The following is a 26,661-nucleotide window of genomic DNA, read 5'->3' as shown; positions in this document are numbered from 1 at the left end:
AAGACCTAATGAAAACTTAGAACATGATATTCAACACATTTAGGAGCATTTAGAAGGCATAAAATAGTATCCAAAACTACCAAAACAAAACCTGAAAAATGTTGATGGCAACATTCTGGCAACTTTGACCTTTGTTGAGTTTTTTACTCATAATTTTCTTCATAGAACTCCAAATGAAATGATTTTCTTTTGTTGCAAACTAGACTCAAATGGCTTTAATTTGACTATAATTACATATTTTTTGGACCTCTAAGCTAGATATAGTTTAACTTTGAAAATCGTCACACTATACTGCCAAAACAAATCATAGATGGAAAAACACAACAAGACAAGTAAAGAAATAACATCAACAACATGAAACAATAAAGGATAGATAAGAACCAAAAGAATTAGCTCTTGAAGAACCTAAGCTTTGCCAAAACAAATGATAGATGGAAAAACACAACAAGATAAGTAAGGAAATAACATCAACAACATGAAACAATAAAGGATAGATAAGGACCAAAAGAATTAGCTCTTGATGAACCTAAGCTCTTGGTATCAAATGATGGTAATCTCTTAAGCTATATTGGGCCAAAGCTAGAAGGATGCTATGAAGATGGTCCCTTGAAGATATATGGTACAAAAATATGGTGGATCATCAAGGATAGGGGATGGAAATGTAGAAGCTATGGTGTTTATGAGGCTAGAAGCTCACGACCATATGGTTGTTAAATGGTGGTGATGTGGTGTTTAAAGGCTCTAAGAGAGGTTAGACCAACTCTAAGAGGAAGGTGACTAGAGAGGTCTCATGGGTTGCTCTAGTCTTGATCTTAAGATGAGTAGTGTGGCCAAAAATGCACAACATAACTTACTCAACATCTAAGATGATTACAAGAGAGGAAAGATCTCTATATATAGGCAATGATGTCTCCTAAAAACCCTAAAAAGCATGATCTCCTACCTTTGCACTCAATTGTTGAAAATGAGGCCTTCTAAGGAGTGGACAAGTGTACACAAATCCTCTCCAATGAGGGGAGGACATGTGGCCACTCATAAAGCAAAATCCTCTCCATTCCTAGAATGTCATGTGGCCACTACTAAAGGTAAATCCTCTCCAATGAAAGCATGACACACGATACATACTTTCCACATGGTTTGAATTTCTAGCATAAGGAAAAAATCGTATACTAATTAGGCCTTAATACAAGCCTTAAACAACCTACCTACTTGGACGAAATACATGGCCTAAAGAAACCTACATTACTTGGCCAAAATACATGGTCAAAAGAAACCTATACTACTCTAAGGTATGCTCCATGATGGCTTCAAAAGCAATCTAAAAGGTAGAGTTTAGACCATCTTCATTGATGACTTTAGCTCTTCTCGTAGATGCTTGACAACGATTAGAGGTATTCCATTAATCGGCCCTCTGGTAGAGCTTCATAGGAGGATTGGCCCTTTAGCCTCTTAAGACAAAATCATCAATAAGACTTAATTGTATAAACCTCCTCATATGCTGTGAAGTTTAATGAGCATGAATAAACAAAATGAGTATATGATGTAGTGTTATCTTTGGAAAAGTAATATAGTTAAAAGATAAGCGTTTTATGAAACAAATTTATGAAATCTAAATACTTTGAAAAGAGCTTTAGTAAAAGCGTTAATACACAAGTAGACGCACTACTTAATGATTTCACTATTAAATGCGTCAATAAGTTGTATGAGAGACTTGCTAAACGAACTTGTCCTATACTTTGTTAAACAAAGCTATACAAGCTCTCACTATGATATATAAAATGATGTTTTTGGTAAACATGCTAAAAGGTACAAACATTGTTCCAAAAACATATGTTGAAAGATATCTCACTAAACGCACTCTTGAATCAAATGAGTTTTAACTAAGCAAGGCAGGCGTTGTTAAGAAAAGTCTCACATAGGCTAAACGATACCCTTTGTTAAACAAAGTTTTCATCCAACAATGAATCTCTAATAAACTACTAGGTATCTCTACTAGAATGCTTAAACGATCATTGTGTGAACAATGAAATTTTGTACAATCGAAGATCACTCGACGTTATTTTGAATGAGACACTAGTAAAAAAAGTGATATTATCGCGCCCGTTATGCCTTGGTTCACCAGAAACCGAAGCATAAAATGGCGCGATGACATTTTTGAAATTTTCTTGACAGTATAGGCCTTGGTTGCTTTCGAACCGATGTCGTACATGGTATATGGCCTCGGTTCTTTGCAAAATCAAGGCCAAAAACTCCTACAGAAAACTAACAATCTAGTTAGTTGTCTAATGAAAATGCTTGTGCAGGGCTTTTGGCCTCAGTTTTCTGCAGAACCGAGGCCAAAAACCCTTGCAAGACACTGACAATCCACATCTGTAGTCTGTTGTCATAAAGGTGGCAATCAGACGGTTAGGGTTTTGGCCTCGTTTCTTAGGAAAAATGAGGCCATAGGCCCTGATCTGAACAAAATTTAAATCTTTAAGTAAAATTTAATTTTTAACAGATGATTTGGCCTTGGTTTAGCGGGGAACCGAGGCAAAAAAGTTGAAAAAATTTCAAAATTGCCATTTCAGATTAATTTTGAATTTTTTTAGAGAGAATAGGCCTCAATTGTGTGGGGAACCGAGGCCGTATCCCCTCTATCGCCTCAGTTTTAGTGGGAATCAAGGTAATAACCTTTAGTAGGTTAAAGAAAAGAAATCGCGAAGGAACAATATCGTCGTCTTCATGTAAAAGAGTTTCAGCGCATCCTCTCGAGAGCAGCAACGTGCCATTGCCTTCTTCTTCCATTTTCACCCATTTTTCACCATTTAAATTTGGATTTGCTTGTTTCTGTGGCCGTTGTCAACGTTTAGAAAGCTTTTAAACCGATCAAAATCGTTTCAAAACGTCTTTTTGATTTGGTCTTTTCGATTCTCATCCTTAGAGGTAATTTTTCGTTGTTTTTTTTTTCTGCGTTTTGATGTTTGATTTATTTCTAAAACTAATATTGTTTTGTATATTTTTGTAGGTTTGAATTTTGTAGAGTTGAATTTTCTACCGTTTTGATTACGGGTTGTCTTTTATTGGCTTTTTCACACTATCAGGTTCTTGTATTAATATTTAAAGTTTACTTTTTAATAGGATCATATAATTTTGTATGATCATATAATATGTGTATAATTTTGTAGTGAAAAATTTTGTATGATTTATAATTTTGTATGTTGGTATGATTTTAAAGTTTAACTTTTTAATTTTACAATGTTATTTTGAAAATTTTTTATGTTGAATATGTGATTATTTCAATGCTTATTAATTCTATGATTGTATGATTGAATTGAATTAAACTTAATTTGTCAATACAAAATTATTTTTTGTATTGTAATTTTGTAGAATATTTCAGAATATTTACGTATGAATCGTTTGGATCAAAATTGGATTAATTTACCACACATTAGTGATGAGTAGGAGAGAGAGGTAGAGGAATTTATACAATTTGTGGAACGTAATGAGGGTAGAAGTGATGATGAAGTGAAGTTTAGATGTCCTTGTGTGAACTGTTTGAATGGGAGAAAGTTGAACGCAACCCAAATTAGCGAACATCTTATATATGATGATTTCCTGCGATGCTATAGAACATGGATATCGTACGTCGAAGAAATACACTTTCCCACTGTCTGCCAAACTGAAAATGTTATTGATTCCACCATGGAAGAAGATCGACCAGATGAAGACAAATGAGAGGACACGATCCGCGATGTTGGCGTAGAAATTGTTGCCAAAGCTCATGCGTATGAGATGATGTCGACTGATGCATAAACACCTTTGTATGTCGGTTCAACTAAGTTCACACGGTTGTCAGCAATGTTAAGGCTCATTAATTTAAAGGCGACCAATGAATGGACTAATAAGAGTTTCACATAATTGTTGACATTGTTGAATGAAATGCTGCTAGATGGAAATACACTACTCACTCGTAATTATGATGCAAAGAAAATTCTTTGTCCGATGGGTATGGAGTATAAAAGGATACATGCTTGTCCCAATGACTGCATTTTATATAGGAAAGAGTTTGAATTTTAGAAAAAGTGTCACAAATGTGGGTTATCACAATACAAGTCAAAAAACAGTAATGAAGATAATGGTTAGATAGAAAAAAATGGATTTGCTTTGAAAATAGTTTGGTACCTTCAAATTGTGCCTAGACTTAAGCGTTTATTTGCGAATCCAAAAGATGCTAAAAACCTTAGATGGCATGCAGATGAGAGAAAAATTGATGGGCTGCTTCGTCATCCAGTTGATTAAAAGCAATGGAAAAATATTGATTAACAATTCTCCCAATTTGGTCAAGAATGTAGAAATCTTACGCTTGGTTTAGCCACTAAAGGAATGAACCCATTTGGTAATCTAAGTACTAACACAATTGTTAGCAAGTTATATTGATAATTTATAACTTATCTCCTGCATTATGCATGAAGAGGAAGTACATGATGTTGTCTATGATGATATCTGGTCCAAAACAGCCTGGTAATGACATAAATGTTTATCTAAGCCCACTAGTTGAAGACTTGAAGTTGTTGTGGGTTGATGGGGTTGAAATATTTGATGCCTTCGCTTATGAAACTTTTGTCATGCGTGCAATGTTATTTTCCAACATTAATGACTTCCCAGCTTATGGTAATTTGTTAGGATACATTGTCAAGGGTCATAAAGCATGTCTTATATATGAAGAAAACATAGCAGCTCATCAATTGAAACACGGAAGGAAGTAGTGTATCTGTGTCATCGGAGATTTCTAAAATGTAATCATCCATATCGAAGGTTAAAAAAAGCATTCAATGGATATCAAGAGAGGCACGAAGCACCAAATCTAGCTATTGGCCTTCAAATTCTTGAAAACGTTAATAAAATACATCATGTATTTGGGAAAAGATCCAAGAAGTTATCTGCAATGAACCCTTGGAAGAAGAAATTAATATTCTTTGATCTTCCATACTAGTCAAAGTTAGATGTTAGACATTGCATAGATGTGATGCATGTACAAAAGAATGTGTGTGATAGCTTGATTGATACACTACTCAACATTCAAGGAAAGACAAAAGATGGAGTGAAAGCTCGTTTGGATTTGGTTGACATGAAGATCCGAGAAGAGTTGGCACCCAGGAAGATTGCTAAACGTACTTATTTGCCCCCTACATGTTACACAATCTTCAGACAAGAGAAGATAAGTTTTTGCCTTTGTTTAAAGAGTATCAAGGTACCACAAGGATGCTCTTCAAATATGAAGAGTTTAGTGTCGATGCAGGACTTAAAGCTTGTTGGCATGAAGTCTCATGATTGCCATGTCTTAATGCCATAATTGTTACCGGTGGCTATTCGTGGAATTTTGCCCAAAAATGTTAGGCAAACCAGAACTTGGTTGTGTTCATTTTTCTCATTAATTTGTAGTAAAGTCATTGATCCTACAAAGTTAGATGAACTTCAAGGCGAGATTGTTATCATCTTGTGTCAACTAGAGAAGTTTTTCCTTCCATCTTTTTTTGACATCATGGTACATTTACTTGTTCATTTCGTTAGAGAAATCAAGTAGTGCGGACCAGTATACTTAAGATGGATGTATCCTATTGAGCGTTATATGAAGATTTTGAAACGGTACGTTAAAAATCCATATCATCCTGAAGATTCAATGATTGAAAGTTATATTAATGAAGAAAGTATTGAGTTTTTTTCAGATTACATGACATCAACATATCCAATAGGAGTTCCTCGCACATCATGGTTAAATAAATGTTCTACAAATACAAGCATTCAAGGTGTGAATGTGGTGACGAAATATCGCGAAGAATTATTGCAAGCACATCTTTATATATAAAACAACACAGATGAGGTGATCCCATTTTTGCAAGCACAGAAAGCCATTGTGAAGAATAAAAATCCAAGACAATAAGAGAAATGGCAGTTGATGGAGCATAAGAGAACATTTATGTCTTGGTTCAAATCTGAAGTTGACAAAGAGCCACATTCTTCTCAGACTTTGTTGTGGCTTGCAAATGGTTTAAAGTTTGATGTTGTATGTTGTACATGTTATGAAATCAATATTTGCACATTCTATACGAAGAGTTTGGATGATAAAAGCACAATACAAAATAGTGGAGTTAGTCTAGAAGTTGAGTCGCTCCAATTTTCCACATCAAAAGATCAAAATCCTGTACTTGGACCAATGAGATATTATGGTATAATAGAAGAGATATGGGAGGTTGATTACACTAAGTTTTATGTTTCATTGTTCAAATGTAAGTGGTTTGACAATAAGAGTGGTGTGAAAGTAGATTAATCGGGTATGACACTAGTTGATTTTAGAAATATAGGTTATCGAGACAAACCATTTATCATGGTACATCAAGCATCTCATGATTTTTATGTCAAAGATCTTACGTCTGATCATTGGTATGTCGCTCTTCAAGGAAAAAAAATTGAAGTTAATGAAGATAATTTGATTAATATTCATATTGCTAACAACCATTAATTGAAAACAATGACAAATTTGGATGATCACCCTCCACTTAACGATGTACATGCAATTCAGTCAGATCATGATGAGAGAATATACATATGACCAATCCATTTATTTATGTATGAATTTCAAATTTGTATATAAGTTTTTTATTAATATTACATAAGTCTTTTTATTAATATTTCATATGACTTCTATTACATGTTTTGTTAAATTATATGATATTATATAAGTCTTTTATTAATATTTAATGTTATTTATTTTGACAAATATATGGTTGACCACCCACATTCATCAGGGGATGAGGCTCCCTCTTCTAGACCTACTAGAGGATCCACCAGGTTGAGACAATTGATGGTTAGAAGAAATAGTGGTGAAAGAACACCTGTGGATGTTAATGTGATCACTAGTGTGGTATTTGGCCCAAATGCAGATGTCTTCAGATCATACCTTGGAGTAATGGCACGTGATAGGATTAATATTCTTACTCCATCTTTTAACCATGTGTCCGAGGTTGATCGGAACATTATATGGAACGTTCTATTGGTAAGTTAATTAATATCATTTGAATTACAACTTGTTTATATTGATAATTTTGTACTGATACAACTTTATTATTATTATTATTGCAGATGACATTTGACATTCTAAATGTCGCAACACTTAAAATAAGTGTTTATCATCTATTCTTGAAAAATTTCGGAGTTTTAAGACTAATTTGACCTCGAGATATGTATTTGGAGCCAACAAAAATGAGTCTCCATGTGCAAAATATAAGACCATTGATGAGGAGACTTTGCGCCAATTTGTAGAGAGTCGGACATCAGAGAAATGGCAGGTTAGTATAGTTGATATTATTGAATTCCTCATTAACAAATTTATATGATATAAACTAATTCATTATATGTGATAGGCAACAAGAACCAAAGGACAAGGAATAAGTGCCCAAAACAAAAACCCCCACTATTATCTCATGGTGGGTATAGAAAGCTTGAGGAGAAAATCCTCAAGCAAAAGGCAGAAGGTAGACCCTCATCTGAGGGTGGTAGCCCCCAGCCTTCTTCTCCACCTTCTCGGCATGAGAAGTGGAAGTTGGCTCGTTTAAGATCATCAAGGGACTACTCTTCTGAGACTGTATGAGAAATATTTGAAAGAATTGTATGTTATCACTATTCCTAAAATAATAATAGTTTCATTATACATACTACAACAATAGGCCATTACCGAAGAAGGGCATTACCGAAGGCCACAATCCCTCGGAAACAACCAAAAGCCACCAATAATAGGCCATTACCAACGACTTATCAATGGCCAAATTACCGTCGGTAAATCTCTTGTCGCTAACAGTTACCGACGGCCTTTGCCCTTCGATAATTAGCAAAGGGCAAAAGCCTTCGGTAAATCCTTCGGTATGATTCGGGCAAAAATAAGTCATTTTGTATTTCTTAGGTTTAAAGCCTTTAGTTGTCCCTATTTATGTGGGGTTTTCCCATTTTGATCCCCTTCTTATTAGAATCCCTAATTGAGTCCTTATAAGTGCTAATTTGAATCAATTGAGTCCCTGCCGTTAAATTTAGTTAACGGGGTTAAGTTTTTCGATAGGTGGAAGAATGACGTGTTAATTTTTTTAAACGTGTCATGTTTAGAGTTGAAACTTGGCATTTGACAATCTCTTTGGAGTTGCGGAAGACATAAACCAAGGACATGTCGGAGAAGACGAAGCCGACGAGTGCGTTATCGGGAAGAAGGCCAATCGCGCGACGAAGTGCTGATATGATTTGAGGAATTAGATCTCCTCCTCGATGAGAGAGGTGTCGAGGACAAAGAGGAAAACGGGGGATGGGTTGAGGGAATTGGAGAGGGGGACGATGTACTCGACAGTGGTGTATTCGGGGTATAGTTCATCGGGGAAGTTAGTTTCTGAGATGGCGTGGTACTGAGGGGGGAAGTGGTTGCGCTAATAGCAGAAGGGGCAGATCCAGATCTTGGCAGTGAAGTCGATGCGGGCAAAGGGGTTGAGGGCAGAGGAAGAGGTCTTGCAGCAGAGAGGGGCGTGCTGGAGGCGGGGGATGTCAGGGTTGGGGCGGATGAGGTGACGGTGGCTGCCAGAGGGATGACGCACTTGCTCGATTCCACCTTGGTGCGGGGCCTCACGTTCCATGTCATGCGCACTCCGTCCACTCCCTTGGGATCTGGGCTCGCCATCTCCAACATCCTCAATCACTCACCCGCGGCGGCACTGACACCATTCAACAACAACGAACCCTAAAGACTTTACACAAGGTTCACAACCACATTCCTCTCACAACCACATTCTTCTCAGATTTTTAATCAAGAATGAAATCGAAATCCCATATTTAACTTCATTTTACCCTAAATCCTATATTTCAGAAATCCAAATTATTCAAATTTAACAACTTGCCAAATGCCTATCCATGCCACGTTTAAAGAAATTAACACGTCATCCTTCCACCTGTGCAAAAACTTAACCCCGTTAACTAAATTTAACGGCAGGGACTCAATTGAGTCAAATTACCACTTATAAGGACTCAATTGAGGATTCTAATAAGAAAGGGATCAAAATGGAAACCCCCCACATAAATAGGGACAACTAAAGGGTTTAAACCTATTTCTTATCCAACCAAACAAACCTGCATAAAATGTTCACAGCACAGACAAACCTGCATAATATTTTCAAACCACAAACAGACCTCCATAATATGCATCCCAAAATCATGCAATCATTAATGACAAAAACAACAATATAACATCATTTGTATTCTTCAAATTTAAGAACTTCTATTTATAAATGAAACATAAAACAATATCATCAAGACATGAAACATAATGTTCTAACAATTATGTTCAATAACAAAATACAACTAATAATTGATGACAAATTTATGAACACCGAAAAATGGCGCCAAAAAGTTGTTTAACCCTCGGCAAGTTTGATCGAATCGTATCAAGTAATAAACTCGGTAAGACCAAGTATCGTTCTCCCAAAGGGCTCACGGCCTAGTTAGTTATATGATTTCTTGATTATTTAAGACTTGTGAACAAATTGTTATAAGTTTCAAATGCAAAAGACAAAAAGTAAACATGTATGCATGTGATGATCAATGGGAAAGAAGAACACAAACACTGAGCGAATTATATGGATGAGTATGTTGTTGGGGTAATCAATTTCATCTTATCCATTCTCATATATTTTAGGAATTCATCATTTTTTTCATCAATGTTAATGCCACTCTCTAAATTACCTTAAACCCAATGTCTCGGCGAAGAAAGCCTATCCTTAATTATGAGTTCATACAATTCGTAGCATCCCTAATAATTAATTCTGAAGCATAGAAGCTTAAAGGCAACCAACCCTCATATCCCTATATCTAGGCAATACTGCTTTTGGGAGAATTTCCCCAGTTCTAGATTTCCCTATATGTGTCCATATCGACAAAATCAATAATCATGACATCGAATGAGTTAAACAATCCATTCAAAAATCATCTTTTCAAGATAAGTAAGTACTCAATTAAGCTCATGACAAAAACTTCAATCAAGACATGCACATGCTTTAGTATTCACACAATCACCTAGTATCCAACAAATGCTCCTTTTCATGAATGATCAATCAAGTAAGCATGGATGTTCATGTGCTCATGGAATCTTTCCTCACTAGATAAAGTGTTTCACTCAAACACACAAGTGTATAAGAGGTATTCACTCATTTACTCTATTATCACAATGTCACATGAATTGACTTTGCCTTTCATTTAACCATAATCAAATACATTCACAACCATGCATCATTATAAGGACTTTTCAATGGCTTATAATGTGGCTGGGCTAACAAGAAAATTGGTTTTTCTAGATCACAAAACCCTTGAGTTAAGAGAATCATATAAACACAATCATTCTTACTTATTCCCAACTTTCTTTTGCATTGAGCTTTGCTTTTTCTTCTCTTTTCTTTCTCTTTTTCTTTTTCTTTTCACATACTTAGTTCTTATCTCTTAGCTCAATGCTTTCAGTTTCCCTTTCATAACTTCCCAACAACCCCAAACTTGAACATTTATCAATACCACAAAATATTTTCTACTTAACTCAAGGTAAAACTTTCCGCAACGGGTTTTCAAATCATGTTCAAGGCTACGGGTTCAAATGATAGAACACATAGTGCTCTCTTTTAGTGGGCTAAATTCATGCATTTGGCTAACAAAAGGGTTACCAACAAATGGCCTTGACCATATGATGCAAACAAGCAAGTGATTCAATCATAGAAAACCTGGGCAAAATCATTCATGCTTTCAAAGTAATAACATTCAAGCACAAAAACTCTGGAGCTCAAAACCTCACATATAAGCTCATTCACATTCCACATACACATCCTGCTTAACATCATAATCACAATCACAACATCATGCATTTGTTCACAAAACTTGTGAATCACTTGTATAAGCATATAATGTGCACATCTCAACATTAATCAATATCAAAGCATCATCAAGCATTACTTATCAAACAACAATCATAAGCAAACCATCATAACAGACAAAGTTTCCAATTGAGTACATCCAACCCTATTCTAAAAACAAAAGCAAATAAGTTCAGAAATATAAAACCAAACAAAAGCATAAAATAAATCATGCTCTAGTGCTGATAGCATCCATCAGTAAATGCTATCTCAGCTCCTCATCAGTCTATGCTGTCATCTGTATCCTCCTCCTCTTCCTCATCTTCAGCATCATCAGCATCATCTTCATTCTTCTCCATAGCTGAAGCTTCAGCTGCTCCAGCTTTGCCACCTTGGGCCTGCTCCTTTGGCCAAGCTACCACATTATGGAACTCATCCATAGTTCACTTGTGTGCTGGAGGTGTATCATACATTCCAAAAATCATCTCAGCAGTGGCCACCTGCCCTTTGTGGATAGATTGCAACTGTGCACCTATAAGAGACATATACATGTCCCCCATTTGGAAAGGCTCTGCTTCATGTGTCTCTATAGATGCCTGACTCTGTGTTTGTGCTCTTTCTTTGTAAGTACGGCGTGGTGAGACTGGCTGAGCTGCCTCCTCACCTCCACAATACTGTCTATAATAGGCCTCATCAATTGCTTTCCTTGGCCTCTCAAATGGTGGAGCAACAGTATCCACCCCAGCTATCTTGCATAGGTGTGTGATCAAAGAAGGATGTCCTAAGGGTGCTTTGCTGTTTATTCTGTTAGCATACACCCGTATCTGATTAGCTATTACCTGTCCAATATTGACATTCAAATTCCTGATCGCACAGTAAAGGAGGAGTGCCCTGCTAAGAGTGATGTCTGAAACATGAGAAAATGCCATCCAATACTTTGCAAGAGGATTCAAGTCAGTCCTCCTAATGTTCACCACAGAACCAGTTATGTTCCTCTGAAAATGTCCTCCAGGTACACATAGAACACTCTCCACATCATCAAAATTAATGCCTTCTTCCATACATAGAGCATACTGGCACTGCTCACCAGCCCATACAGTACCCAAGAAGTTGTTGATAGAGTCAGGATCATACCTAATAGCATGGCCTCTGACATAGCCTAGGTAATCCTCAGCCGGATAATCACCAATCTTCCTTGCATTGGGGTAAAATTCTTTCACCACAGCTATATTGGTTGGTGTAGGGTATGTGGCTAGGTTCCCCCAATTCCTTCCCAGTAGTTGCTCTCCAAACTGAGGAGCAAAGTTAGGTATCATTCCAACTTTCCTCTCCATAAGGAGCCTCCTATCTTGGACCACCTTAAAATGCTTCTCATGTATGCGAGATAGGAACCTACTAGAGCGGGGGTTGTTCTAGTTCCTTTTCTTTCCTTTTTAATGCCATGGTCTTCACTCTTTTGCTTGAAGAGGATGTCATTCCTACATCAAACACAGATTACAAAGCCACAAGACATGTTGTTAATCATTAGTAAACCAAAAACAACACCCTAATTCAAGCTAAACCACCGCTGAGGGTCAAAACCAGTGCATCAATCCAGTACAAAATTCAGCCAAAAATAAAAGTCTGTCAGAGTGTCGCTCAGCGGAAATTTACCCCTAAGCGGTGATTCTGCAGATTTTTGAAAAATACTCTTTTGACCTTTCCTAAGTCCACCCACATACAATTCTCATGCTTCCAGATCAAAATCAATCAGTTCAATCGGTTCAAACATCAATTAATTCATCAAATCATGCATAGGAATCAAAACCCCTAAAAATTCATGCTTCAACAATCAAATTCATGCTCAAGAACCCTAGAATGAAAAATGCTTGACTTACTTGGGTAGAGATACTAAATGAGTAGAGAATGCTTTCAAACTGTGAAGAACAATGATGCTCTCTCTCAACCCCAAACTTAGATGGAAAACTAGTTAGAAAGTGAGTGGAAAGGAGATTTTCTCAAGAGGAAAGAAGGGGAAAATATAGAGAACCTTTGGAAAAGTGTTTAGGAGTGTGTGTGCAGAGAAGAATCTGAAAATAGAGGCCAAGGCGTGACTTAGGGTATAAAAATACCCTAATGGGCTCGGGTTCCGCTAAGGGGCAAATTTCCCAATCTGCGATACCACCACTCAACGGCAGTTTGCCGCTCAGCGGCACTTACGTGATGTGCTTTTCTTCTTCCCAGCTTAACCTAGGTGCCTTCTACTCATGCCCCTCACTTGCTCCCTGCAATTAAATTCTCAGATCACTCATGCATCCAATTCCCTATCATGCAACTAAAGCAGAACAGAAAAAAAAACAAAAATACAATCAATCAACTGGGTTGCCTCCCAGGTAGCGCTTGTTTAACGTCATGAGCCTGACCCAAACATCCACCAACACCCATCAGTAGGTGTCAAACCTAGTATCTTTTAGTAGATACTTAACCACCTAGCATCCTTCAGTAGATGCTATACCCAAAAATTTACAGAAGTAATGTCCAAGTTTATAAAAATTTACAAAACCAAAAAAACATCAAAAGAAAATTGTCCTCAAATCATTGGAATGCCTTCCAGCAAGCGCTCTTTTAACGTCACTAGCTTGACCCAATAAAGCTCATGTTCCATCTTCATGGTTGATGTTCATATCACACCAACTCATCAACTGCTTCCGGTCCACTTTTCTGAATCTTCTGGAATGTGGAGACTTTATCTCTATCACGTCATTTTCTTTATAGTCTTTCACAACCCACAACTTGTTTTTGAATTTCACAGGTTTACCAAGTTGGAGTCGTTCTTGCATCCAGTCATCATGGACCTTTCTTCCTTTCCCAATCTTTTCTTCTTCCTGTACCTAAAACAAAAAACAATGTTTACCTTTGACATTTGGCTTTTCATCTTCAAGGCTAGTCATGAGTACATCTTGATATGTAGCTTTATGACTAGCTTCTTCCTCCTGCATCTGTCCCTCTTCTTTGAAGACATCTACAACAGATTTTTCTTCTCGGTCTTGGAACACCACTATGCCTTCATCCACATCAATGATGACTTTGGCCATTTTCATAAACGGTCTTCTAAGAATAATGGGTATCCTCTCATCCTCCATTTCCATCACCACAAAGTCCACCAAGAATTGTAGTTTGCCTACACAAACTATAACATCCTCTGCTATCCCATAGGGATTCTTTGAGGATCCATCTGCCATTAATAAATTCATCTTTATAGGCTTCACATCAAGATCACCAATCTGCTCAAGTAAGGAATAAGGCATCAAGTTAACACTTGATCCTAAATCAAGTAAAGCCTTCTTTATCCTTTTCTTCCCTATAGCGCATGGAATGGAGAAACCTCTTGGATCTTTTGCTTTTGGAGGGAATGACTTCTTTTTAACAACTTTATACTCCTTTGTCTCATCATCTCTACGTCTTTTCTTTGTAGAGACTTCTTCCTTAGGCTTTGTATAAACTGCAATGTGCTGTAATATCTCCTTAAAAGGTACAACATTATCAAACATCTTAAATATTTTTGAAAAGTCAAATTGTTTCTCATGATCTATTGGAAAAGGAAGAATGTCTTCACTCTTTATCTCTCTTATCTCTTTTCTCTCTTCTTTTTCTTTTTCTCTATTTTTTCTCTCTTCTTTTTCTTTCTCTCTTTCTAACTCAACTGTTTCAACATTTGCACTCACTAACACCTTACATTCTTCCCTGGGGTTAACCTTAGTATTAGCCCCAAAATTTTTGTCAAGCCTTTCTTCCAACTGCTTAGTAATTTGACCCACTTGCATCTCCAAGTTCTTAATAGTAGCTTCAGTGATCTTTTGAGTGGATGCAGTTGCCTGTATGAATTGCTGAAGAGTTTCTTCCATCCTTATTGATCTTTCATTAAGTGTAGCCATTTATTGCCATAAGGTTGGTTGTTGTTGTTGCTTGTTGAATTGCCCTGATTGTCCAGCTTTCCCACTTTGTCCTTGACCAATACTTGGGTGTGGTTTCCACCCTTGATTGAAATTCCCCTGACGGTATGGAAATTGATTGGCCATGAAGTTAACATCCTCTAAAGCTTTCACTGGAAAGGCGCATTGACCATTGATATGGTCACCACCACATAATTCACACATCTATGGTTGAACCTGTGCAACAGTCTTTAAATCTTTTGGCAGTTGTGCAAGTGCCTTTGTGAGATTCTCCAATTGTTGAGTTATTATCTTGTTCTGAGCTAACAAGGCATCATTAGATTGCAACTGTAGAACTCCTTTTTGTTGAATAGGAGCTCCTCTTTCACTGTTCAGCCATTATCATTAGTAGCCATGTTTTCATTTATTTCAGTGGCTTCCTTTGGAGTCTTCCATTTGATATTGCCTCTAGTTGAGGCGTCTAGTATCAACTTGGTTTGTGAACCAAGACGTCCAAGGAAGAATAGGACTACTTCTACTTCGTCAAATCCGTGCGAGGGAGTCTTTCTTAATAGGCTTTTGTATCTATCCCATGCATGACCTAGTAATTCCTCCATGCCTTGCCTGAAAGATGATATCTCTTGTGGGAAATATTTGTTCAAGAACTTTGTCACCACAGCTTCCCACTCTGTAAAGCTCCCTTCTGGAAAAGAGTTCAACCAAAGCTTAGCGTTGCCTCCCAATGAGAATGGAAATAGGCTAAGTTTGATTGCTTCGTCAGGCACCCCATTTATCTTCACTGTATTGCAAATTTCATTAAAGGTTGTGAGGTGCTCATATGGGCTTTCATGAGACAACCCATTAAATTGGTTACTCTGAACCAATTGGATTAATGCCGGTTTCACCTCCATATTAGTTGCATTGACCCTCGGTCTTGCTATGCTATTGAAATGCTGAGGGCCAACTACATTAGTGTAATCTACAAGAGTTCGTCTAACATTATTATTCTCCATCTCCTTAGTGCTATGGTAAGAACCTTGTGGTGAAGGTTGTAAAAGAATTTCCGGAGGAGGGAAAAGTTCTCTAGATGTATGAATTCTTCTCTTCCGTCTACTCTCGTCTAAACCTTCAAGAAGAGGTTCCGAGGTTTTCTTGCTTCTAGTTCGAATTCCTTCCTGCATACACAAGAAAACAAGTCCCTAGAAAAATTTGTTAGCACAAAAAGATATAAAAGATATAAAATAAGAGATAAGAAGATAAAATAAAAATAGAAAAATAAAAACAGAAAACAGAAAAATAAAAACAGAAAAATAAAATAAAATAATAACCGAAAAAATAAAAACAGAAAATAAAATAAAATAAAATAATAACCGAAAAATAAAAACAGAAAAGTAAAAACAGAAAACAAAAATTCGAAATTTAAAATTCAAAATTCAAAAACAAGTCAAAGATAATCAATAATCACACAAATAAACTAGTTAAACCACAAGTCCCCGACAACGGCGCCAAAAACTTGTTTAACCCTCGACAAGTGTGACCGAATTGTATCAAGTAATAAACTCGGTAAGACCAAGTATCGTTCTCCCAAAGGACTCACGGCCTAGTTAGTTATATGATTTCTTGATTATTTAAGACTTGTGAAAAAATTGTTATAAGTTTCAAATGCAAAAGGCAAAAAGTAAACATGTATGCATGTGATGATCAATGGGAAAGAAGAACACAAACACTGAACGAATTATATGGATGAGTATGTTGTTGGGGTAATCAATTTCATCTTATCCACTCTCATATATTTTAGGAATTCATCATTCTTTTCATCAATGTTAATGCCACTCTCTAAATTACCTTAAACCCGATGTCTTGGCAAAGAAAACTTATCCTTAATTATGAGTTCATACAATTCCTAGCATCCCTAATAATTAATTCTGAAGCACAGAAGCTTAAAGGCAACCAACCCTCATATCCCTATGTCTAGGCAACACTGCTTTTGGGAGAATTTCCCCAGTTCTAGATTTCCCCGTATGTGTCCATATCGACAAAATCAATAATTATCACATTGAATGAGTTAAACAATGCATGCTTTGAGCAAAGAGGAAAAACCGTAACTAATGATGAAAGAAAGCATGTATGATAGATATGATGTTTAAACACAAAATTCCATATATGAGAGCTTCAAAAGATTACATTGATTCCCCAACAACAAGAAGAGTTTAGTTCACCATATTCATGGTGAAACTATATGAACAATAATGAAAGAATGAAAGAGCTAGAAAAACCCTAGAAAGAGAAGAGGAGAGCCGTCACCATCTCCAATTCTACCCCCAAGGGGTGAAAAGTGTGTTTTGCGTCTTCTCTAGCCAAAGATACAAACCCTAGGAAGTCCTAAAGCTTATATACTATTCGAAATATTACAGAAAAGTGGGCCTAAGCCCAAAATAATGGCGCTCAGCGGTAAACTACCGCTCAGCGGTAAGTGCGTGTGTTGAATTCTTCCCCTCAGCTGTACTTTCACCCCTCAGCAGAGCCAACGGGTGTTCATTAGTGCCGCTCAGCGGTAAACTGGCGCTAAGCGGTACTTGCGGCTTCTCTTCTTTTGCACATTTTGAGTTCTTTTCTGATTCCATCTCTATCCTTCTTTACTTCTTTCATCAAATTCATCTTAAATCCTGCATAAAACACTTAAATCAAGCATAAACCTGTCCAACTCTCTTATTTCCAAAAATATAAACAAAAGCATGATTCCAAGCTAGTTTCTAAGTGTTTAAGGTTGCTTTTAGTATCAATTTTAAGCATGAAAATAACAGTTTTTCAATTGTTATCAACAGGTGATGGCTCAAAAAGTATGAAACAGGTGCTTGAGGTAAAATTTAATTGAGATATTGAGCAAGATGTTTTTTCTGAATTCTGGGACTTGAGAGTTTACCTGTGTGAGTTTTGGGTTTCAGAGTTGTTGTGAATAATTGTTATTACTTTGGAAGCATGAAGGCCTTTGCCTAAATTTCCTGTGATTGAACTACTTGTTTGCAGGTTTCATATGATCAAGGCCATCTTTTGTTATCCCTTAATTTTTTTTGCCTACTCATGAATTTTCCCAAATAAAAAGAGAACAGTTTGTTCCATCCTTTGAACCTTTAGCCTTAAGCATGCTTTGAAAACCCTATTTTAAATTCTTTACCTTGAGTTGAGTTGAGAATATTTGTGAGCTATTGATAAAGGTTCAAGTTTGGGGTTGCTAAAAAAAATAAGCAGTGAGCACAAAGAAAAAGAAAAAAAAAAGAAATCAAAAGAAAAGAAAAAATAAAAAGAAAAGGTCACTACAAGGGAAAAGGTTGGGAATAAGAAAAAGATCTTCTTGAAAAGAGAACCTGTGTGTAATTGTTAAATTCATAAATATTTATCTTAACTCAAGGATTTTGCATTCCTGAAAAACCATGTTTCTTCTTAGCCCAACCAAGTTACAAGCCAAGAAAAACCCTTGTGATGCAAACTTGCTTGTGAGTATGTTTAATTTTGGTTAAAATGAAAGGCAAAATTAGTTTGTGTGACATTGTGATAGCAGAGTGATTGAGAGAGCCCACTATACACCTATGATTTGACTGATACACTTTTGAGTGCTTGAGTAAAATACTTTTGAGTGCTTGAGTGAAACATTTTCCTTGGTGAGGAGTAGTTCTTTGAATTTCTGATTGCAACTCTGCTTGGTTGATTGAGCATTCTTAAGGATAGCATCTGTTGAAGTACATGAGCATTACATTGATTTTGATTTAATTAAGGCATCTGCATATCTTGACTGAGATCTTTATGCTGAATTGATAAAAGTGATTTCTTGTCTTTGAAGGAAATTTTTTTGAAAAATGTTGAGTCATTGTAGTGATTGTTCTGAAAAGCTGAGTTACATTATGTTTTGCTTGAGGACAAGCAAAGTTCTAAGTTTGGGGTTATGATAACGGTTTAAAATATCGATATCTGTGATTTAATTTTGATACTAAATGCACCCTTTTTAACTTTGAAACTTGCTTTGACTCATGTTTTTGCTTTAGTTTTCTGAATAAGAGAGTTGAGGTTATACTTGATGATTTTATCACCAAATTCCCTTGATTTTGTGAGCTATTGGAATGATTGGAAGGAAGAGTTACCAAATAGTTGGAATGCAGAAAAGTCAACTAGAGTGCAGAAAAGTCAACCAGAGTGCAGAAAAGTCAACCGTGAAGCTTGGGCACCTAGTGGAGGCTTGGGCGACCAGAAATCGACGTCCACCGCCCGAGATCCCAAAAAGGGTGCTCGCACATTGTGCATCGTGGATATTAGGCCCATTTTTTGCTCTGTTTCGACTCTTTTTGACTGGGCCCTCTTTCTACTCTTTTCCTACTCTTTTTAAAGGACCGAGGCGCTCTAGGTTTTGGTATCTCTGGCTGGAGCAACACAACAACACACTCTTTTACTATCTCATGCTTTTCCATTGTTCATTTAGTTTCTCCATGTCTATGGGGAAGTAAACTCTATTTGTTGTTGGGGAATGATGTAACCTTGTGAACTTTCATGTATTTGAATTGATTCTTAATCATATATGCTTTATTCATTAATTGTTTGGGAATTCATCTATTTCAATGCTTGCTCTATTTAACTCATTTAGTTGCATGATTTATGAATTGCATGAGTGCCAGGAGGTTCCTTCCAATTCAGGTTCTTGTTGAATTCTCCCAAGGGTAATATTTTTCAGGGATGAGGGCATGAGTACTTGGTCGTCTTAAGCTCTTAATCTTCAGACTTAATTTTCTAGGAAGGCTAGGAATTGCACGAACTAGGAATTAAGGCAGGCTTATTGCGCCAAGGGATTGGGTTCTAAGTACTTTAGTGAATGTTGTTAACATTAATTCATAAAGAGGAATTCTTATATACATGAGAGGGAACTTGGTGAAATCTAACCCCAACAACATATTCATCTCATATTAAACAACATCCGTTCATCTTTGTGTTACTCTACTATTGATCAATTTGCATTCATATTTAATTTTCTGTCTTTGCATTTTAATCCAATGATCTCATTCATTTTAGTCCAATGATCTCATTTATTTTAAACCAATTATCACGCGATTGTTTAGTGTCGAGAGTCCTCTTGGATACGATACTTGGTCTTACCATTTTATATTACTTGTGCGATTTGGTACACTTGCCAATCTGTTAACAAAGCTGCAATTAGAAATCTGGAGATCCAGGTTGGCCAAATGGCTAAGAAGTTGGAGGGTATGCCTGACAGGAGTTTTGGGGCTAATACTGAGACTAACCCTAAGGAAGAGTGTAAAGCTATTGTGAGTTTATGTGATGAGAGGGTGGATGAAAAAGAGAGTGTTGAGTTAGAAAAAAGAGATGAAAAAGAAGAGAGAGAAGGTGAGGATGAGAAAAAAGAGAAAGGCACAAAAAGAAGGCACAACTCAAACTTGATGACGAAGGATGACAAAGGAAGAAAGGTTCATGATGACTTGATGAAGGCACAACTCAAACTTGGTACATCGGTATGATTCAAGAACAAGTTGTGGGTTGTCAAAGATTTCAAAGAGAATGAAGTGATAGAGATTGAAGCTCCATATTCAAGAAGAATCAAGAAGGTGGACCGAAAGCAATTGATGAGTTGGTGTGATGAAAGCAATAGGAACACCAACATTGAAGAAGGAACTTGAGCTTTATTAGGTCAAGCTAGTGACGTTAAAAGAGCGCTTGCTGGGAGGCACCCCAGTGATTTGAGAACATTACTTTCTTTGAATTTATTTATTTTGGTGATGTAATTTGAAACTTTGGAGCATTGTTATATTTGGATTTAGCATCTACTGATGGATGCTAGGTTGGTGAGTATTTATTGAAGGATACTCAAAAGGTACACCTACTGAATGGTGATGGTAAGATTTACACCTATTGATGGGTGTTGGAGGATTTTGGGTCAGGCTCGTGACGTTAAACAAGCACTACCTGGGAGGCAACCTAGTTGATTGACTTTATCTTTGTTTGTTTGTTTTGATTCTACTCTAGTTGCATCATAGTAATTGCATGTTTGAGTGATGTGAGAAACTAAATGCATTGGGTAAGTGAGAGGCATTGGTAAAGGACACCTAGGGCAAGCTAGGAAGAAGGAGAATGGGTGCCGCAAATGTCGCTCAACGGAAATTTCCCCTAAGCACGAACGTGGCAGTTTTGCTGATTGGGCTTGTTTCAATTGGGCTTAGTGGGATTTGGCCAATTAGGTCTCTTTTATACCCTAGGGTGCATCTTGGCTGCCATTTTCAGATTTCCCTCTTCCCGAACAATCTCAAGCACTCTCCAAAGAGTTCTCTACACTTTTTCCTTCTTCCCCCTTCATAAAATCTCTCTTTAAACCAGTTTTGCATCAAGTTTCCACTCAAGTTTGGGGTTTGGTGAAAGCATTGCTGTTAGGGGCTGATTTCTTCACATTCCTAGAGCATTCTTCAGTCATCTAGCATCTCCACCCAAGTAAGTACAAGCATTTTACATTCTAGGGTTTTTGAAAGCATGAATTGGTATGAACAGGGTTGTCTAAGCATGATTCTTTAGGGATTTTTATTTTTATGAACCATTAGATGAATTAATCACTGTTTGGACCAATTAAATTGCTTGATTTGGGTCTGGAACTAGGAAAATTGCATATGGGTTGAGATTAGTAGCATTTTTGGAGCATTTTGCAAAATATGCAGAATCGCCGCTCAGCGAAAATTGCCCCTGAGCGCGATTTCTGCAGAATGGTGTTTTGAGTCTGTTTGCTTGCTGGTTTTGCTGCACAGGTTGCGTTGAGGGGTTATGTTTGCCCTTAGTGGCGATAGGAATGGTTTTAAGGAGTTGTTTGTGGTCTACTAATGCTTAACAATGTGTCTTGTGGTTTTATGAATTGTATTTGATGTAGGGATCACCTCCTCATCGGGCAAGAGAATCAAGACTATAGGATCCAAGAGGAAGATAAGGAACCAGAACGCTCCTATTCCAGCAAGTTCCTTTCCCGCAAGCATGAGTGTCATTTCAATATTGTCCAAGATAGAAGGCTATTGATGGAAAGGAAGGCTGGACTGATACCTGAATTTGCTCCAAAGTTTGGAGAGCAATTGGAGAACAGGAATTGGGGGAGACTAGCCACTTATCCTACATCAGCTAACTTAGCAGTGGTGAAAGAGTTTTACACCAATGCAAGGAAGTTGGGTGATCATCCCACTGAGGAATATATGAGCTATGTTAGAGGACACACCATTTGGTATGATCTTGATTCCATTAACAGGTTTTTAAATACAGAATGGGTTGGTGAGCAATGTCAATTTGCTTTGAGTATGGAAGAAGGATCAGACTTTGTTGATGTGGAGAGCGTACTTTGTGTGCCTAGAGGGCACTTCTAGAGAAATAGGAATGGTGTTGTTGTGAATATCAGGAGAGCTGATCTGACTCCTTTAGCAAAGTATTGGATGACGTTCTCTCATGCCAACATCCGGCCTTGTTCGCATGTCTCTGATATTACTGTCAGCAGGGCTCTTCTTTTGTACTGTGTGATGAAAGGGATGAGCATTAACATTGGTCAGGTCATAGCCAATGAGATACAGGTGTGTGCAAATACTATGAACAATAAAGCACCTTTGGGGCATCCTTCTCTGGTCACACACCTCTGTGGGCTAGCTGGAGTGAATATTTCTACACTACTGTTTGAAAGGCCTAGGAAGGAGATTGATGAGGCCTACTATAGGCAGTATTGTGGCAAAGATGAGGCAGCTAAGCCAGTACCACCACGTCATCCTCGTAGAGGAAGAGGACCACCACACGCACTTGCACAACCTCATGATGTAGAGGCATTTCAGATGAGAGATATGTATATGTCTCTTATAGATGCTAGGATGCAGTCCATCCATAGAGGGCATGTGGCCACAATAGAGATGATCATTAGGATGTATGATACACCCCCAGGACATCGGTGGACCTCGAATGAGTTCAACAATGTGGTGGCATGGCCAGAGGAGCAAGCTCAAGCTAGTGGAGTTGGAGTAGCTGAAGCTCCCGCTATGGATGATTATGAGGAATTTTGAAGATGCAGAAGATGAAGGAGAGGAGGAAGATTCAGATGACAACATGGGTTGATGAGATGTTGAGATAGCATCTACTGATGGATGCTATCACCTCTAGAGCAGGATTTTTTCTATCTTTTGTTTTGTACTGTTGAACTTATTTGCTTTTGTTATTAGAATAGGTTGTGATGTACTTAGTGTGAAACTTTATCTGCTATGATGGTTTGCTTGTGATTTATGCATGATGAGTATTTCTTGATGATGCTTAGATATTGATTGATGTTGAGATTTTGCACTATATGTTGATATACAGGTGGTTGTTCACAAGCTATGTGAACAGATGCATGATGTTGTGATTGTGATTATGATGTTAAGCAGGATGTGTATGTGGAATGTTGAATGAGCTTATGTGTGAGGTTTTGAACTCCAGAGTTTTTGTGGTGAATGCTATTACATTGGAAGCATGAATGACTTTTCCCAGGTTTCTATGATTGAATCACTTGCTTGTATGTGTCATATGATCAAGGCCATTTGTTGGTAACCCTTTATTAGCCAAATGCATGATTTTAGCCCAATAAAAGAGAGCACAATGTGGTCTATCCTTTGAACCTTTAGCCTTGAACATGATAGAAAACCTTTTTGAAAATCTTTAGCTTGAGTTGAGTTGAAAAATATCTTATGGTATTTATAAAGGTTCAAGTTTGGGGTTGTTGGGAAGTCTAAAAAGGGAATATGAAAAGCATTGAGCTAAGAACTTGAAAAGAAAAATAAAAAGGAAAGAAAAGGAAGAAAAAGAAAAGCTCAATGCAAAGAAAAGTTGGGAAGAACTAAGAATGGTTGTGTTTAAATGATGATTCTCTTAACTCAAGGATTTTGTGATCAAGAAAAACTAATTTTCTTCTTAGCCCAGCCACATTATAAGCCATAGAAAGTCCTTGTGATGATGCGTGCTTGTGAGTGTATTTGATTGTGGTTAAACGAAAGGCAAAGTTGATTCATGTGACATTGTGGTAGTAGAGTGAATGAGTGACCTCTATACACTTGTGTGATTGAGTGAAACACTTTATCTAGTGGAGGAATAATGCCATGAGCACATGATTACATCTATGCTTAGTTAATTGATCATTCATGAGAATAACATTTGTTGGATACTTTTTGATTATGTGAACACCACAATGAGTTTGATTGAATTAAAGAATGTGTGCATCTTGACTGAATTCTTTTGATGAACTGCTTTGTGTAATTACTTGTCTTGAAAGAAAGAGTTTTTGAATGTGGTGAACTATTGTATGGATTGGTGGAAGATTGAGTTACATCTTGCTTGCTTGAGGACAATCAAAGTTCTAAGTTTGGGGTTGTGATAACGGTTGGAAAACTGTTATTTTTATACTTAATTTTGATATTAAAAACAACCTTTATGACTTACAAACTAGCTCAGAATCATGTTTTTACTTAAGTTTTGGAAATAAGAGAGTTGGATGGGTTTTATGCTTGGTTTTCCTTGTTTTGGAAGGAATTAAGATGAATTAGATGAAAGAATTTGAAGTAGTAAGGAGCTGGACTCAGGAAAGGAAGTAAAAGTGCGTAAAAGAAGAGACGCATTCACCGCTCAGCGCAACTTTTACCGCTGAGCGGCGTTCTGAAGCACCGTAGTCACCGCGTAGGGCTAAAACTACAGTTGAGCGTTATCTTGAAGAGCCGCACTTACCGCTGAGTGGCAAAAGTGCTGTTGAGCGCCATTTAATTAGGCTTGGGCCTATTTTCTGTAATTCTTAATAAACTATAAGGGTTTAGTCGACCTAGGGTTAGTATCTTTGGACAAAAAGAGGCGAAATCACACTTACTTCACCTCTTGGAGGAGGCTTGTGGATGCGGAAGCTCCGATCTTCAAATTCTAGGGTTCTATTTTTCATTCTTTCATTGTTTTTCATATAGTTTCACCATGTCTATGGTGAACTAAACCTCCATTGTTGTTGGGGAACCAATGTAATCCTTTGAAACTCTCATGTATTGAATTGATTCTTGATTTTATATGCTTTACTTCATTAATTGTTAGGGTTTTTCCTCTTTACTCTATGCATGCTTTGTTTAACTCATTCAATTGCATGATCATTGATGTTATCTATATGGACACATATAGGTAAATTTAGAACTGGGGAAATTCTCCCAGAAGCAATATTACCTAGACATAGAATAGGAGGATCGGTTTCCTTTAAGCTTCTGTGCGAATGTAATGAATGAATAATTGCTAGGGAGACAAGACATTGTAAACTAGTTATTAGGATTAGGTTTCTTCACTGAGACATCGGGGTTAAGGTAAATTAGAAAGTGGCATCAACATTAATGAAGAAAGATGATTTCTTGAATACATGAGAGTTGATAGGATGAGTCGGAAACCCCAATAACATAATCATTCATATTTTACATCAATTACTTTTAAGATGGTATTTTGTATAATTCAATTGGAATGTTTTTGAAATTCTAGTTAAATTTGCTACAAAAGATGTCCAACATTCAATCATGGTCATTATGATCTTCATCTTCATCTTCTTCTTCATCATCATCATTGTCATTTTCTTCTTCTTCTTCTTCATCATCGTCATCATCATCATCATCATCTTCTTCTTCTTCTTCTTCTTCTTCTTCTTCTTCTTCTTGTTCTCCTTGTATTGGTGCTTTTAATTCATCTCCATCACCATCAGAGTCGTGCAATGCGGTTATACGTTCAACTTCAATAATTTCTTGTGCTTGTGACATTTGGTCAAGTTGGTAGGCAACATCTTCCTCAACCTCATTTGAGTCAATGCGACCTCTAGGCTTGATTTCTATTGAAACAACCCAACTACGCTTGTCAATATTACGGAATGGTGGACATGGAACATAATAAACCTGTCTGACATTAGTTGGTAGAATGAAAGGATCAAACGGTCAATATCTTAATCTCAGGTGGAGTTCGACAATGTTAAACCTAGGATCCACTCTAGTACCAACTCTAGAAGGATCAAACCATTAAAAAAGTACTACTCTGTTTGGAGAAGTAGTGGTGTTCTACTCTAGCTCATATATTTTATGAATGATGTCGTAGAAATCATCATAAGAACCCTTTGTAACGCCCTTGACGTACACACCACAATTTGTTGTTTTCTTTCCTTTAGACCATTCATGTGTATGGAATTTGTAACCATTGGTGAAGTAAGTGTGTCATTCTTTCACATATCTCATTGGCCAATTGGAGAAGATGTCTTAACTCTTGAACCGTGGGAGTTAATGCCTGATTAAAAACCTACAAAGATACCAACAAAATTTCAAAGCAAGAGTCAAATTAACCTTGCTCAAAACATGGGAAAAAGTACAGACCTGATTTCTGAGCCATTGAGGAAACTCTGAGTGTATTCTAGCAGAAGCATTTCCTTCTGTGACTTGCTCAACCACAAGAAATGAGCTGGTACGAATGAAATGAATTAGTGTATAACAATTTAAGCATTTCAAAGGTAAGAGTTGGATGATGACATACTCAAGGTGTGGCTTAACTTCACTGCGATTGATTAAGACATGGACATGAGGAAAGTTATATTCATCATCAGTTAACCAATGAGTAAATTCTTTCCCTGCATGACGACCTAATTGTCGAAAAACTAACAATTTACGTTGACATTGTTCATCTTGCCATTGCATTTCATTTCTGACATTAGTGGGGGACAACATGAAGTTTTTGAAATAATGTGAACAAATATACGTTGTTTCCCTGTGCAAGTAAGTGATAACGGTTGAAATACTGTTATTTTTATACTTAAATTT

General features: G+C 37.0%; 1 protein-coding gene across 1 annotated transcript; it reads right to left on the bottom strand.

Annotated features, from left to right (window-relative positions):
• Positions 1–8,224: 8,224 nt before the first annotated feature.
• LOC108330369 (uncharacterized) lies at positions 8,225–8,695 on the bottom strand. The gene has a single exon (XM_017564852.1). It carries the CDS (start codon positions 8,693–8,695, stop codon positions 8,225–8,227), a length of 471 nt encoding a protein of 156 aa, XP_017420341.1.
• Positions 8,696–26,661: the final 17,966 nt, after the last annotated feature.

Source organism: Vigna angularis, chromosome 4, assembly GCF_016808095.1.
Source record: "Vigna angularis cultivar LongXiaoDou No.4 chromosome 4, ASM1680809v1, whole genome shotgun sequence".
Taxonomy (NCBI): Eukaryota; Viridiplantae; Streptophyta; class Magnoliopsida; order Fabales; family Fabaceae; genus Vigna; species Vigna angularis.
The sequence above is the reverse complement of the archived record's forward strand: the minus strand, read 5'-3'. Positions and strand labels throughout refer to the sequence as shown.

Bases quoted from the DNA above. Each gene is read 5' to 3' on its own strand.
- LOC108330369 (XM_017564852.1), bottom strand. From the start codon at position 8,695: ATGGCGAGCCCAGATCCCAAGGGAGTGGACGGAGTGCGCATGACATGG.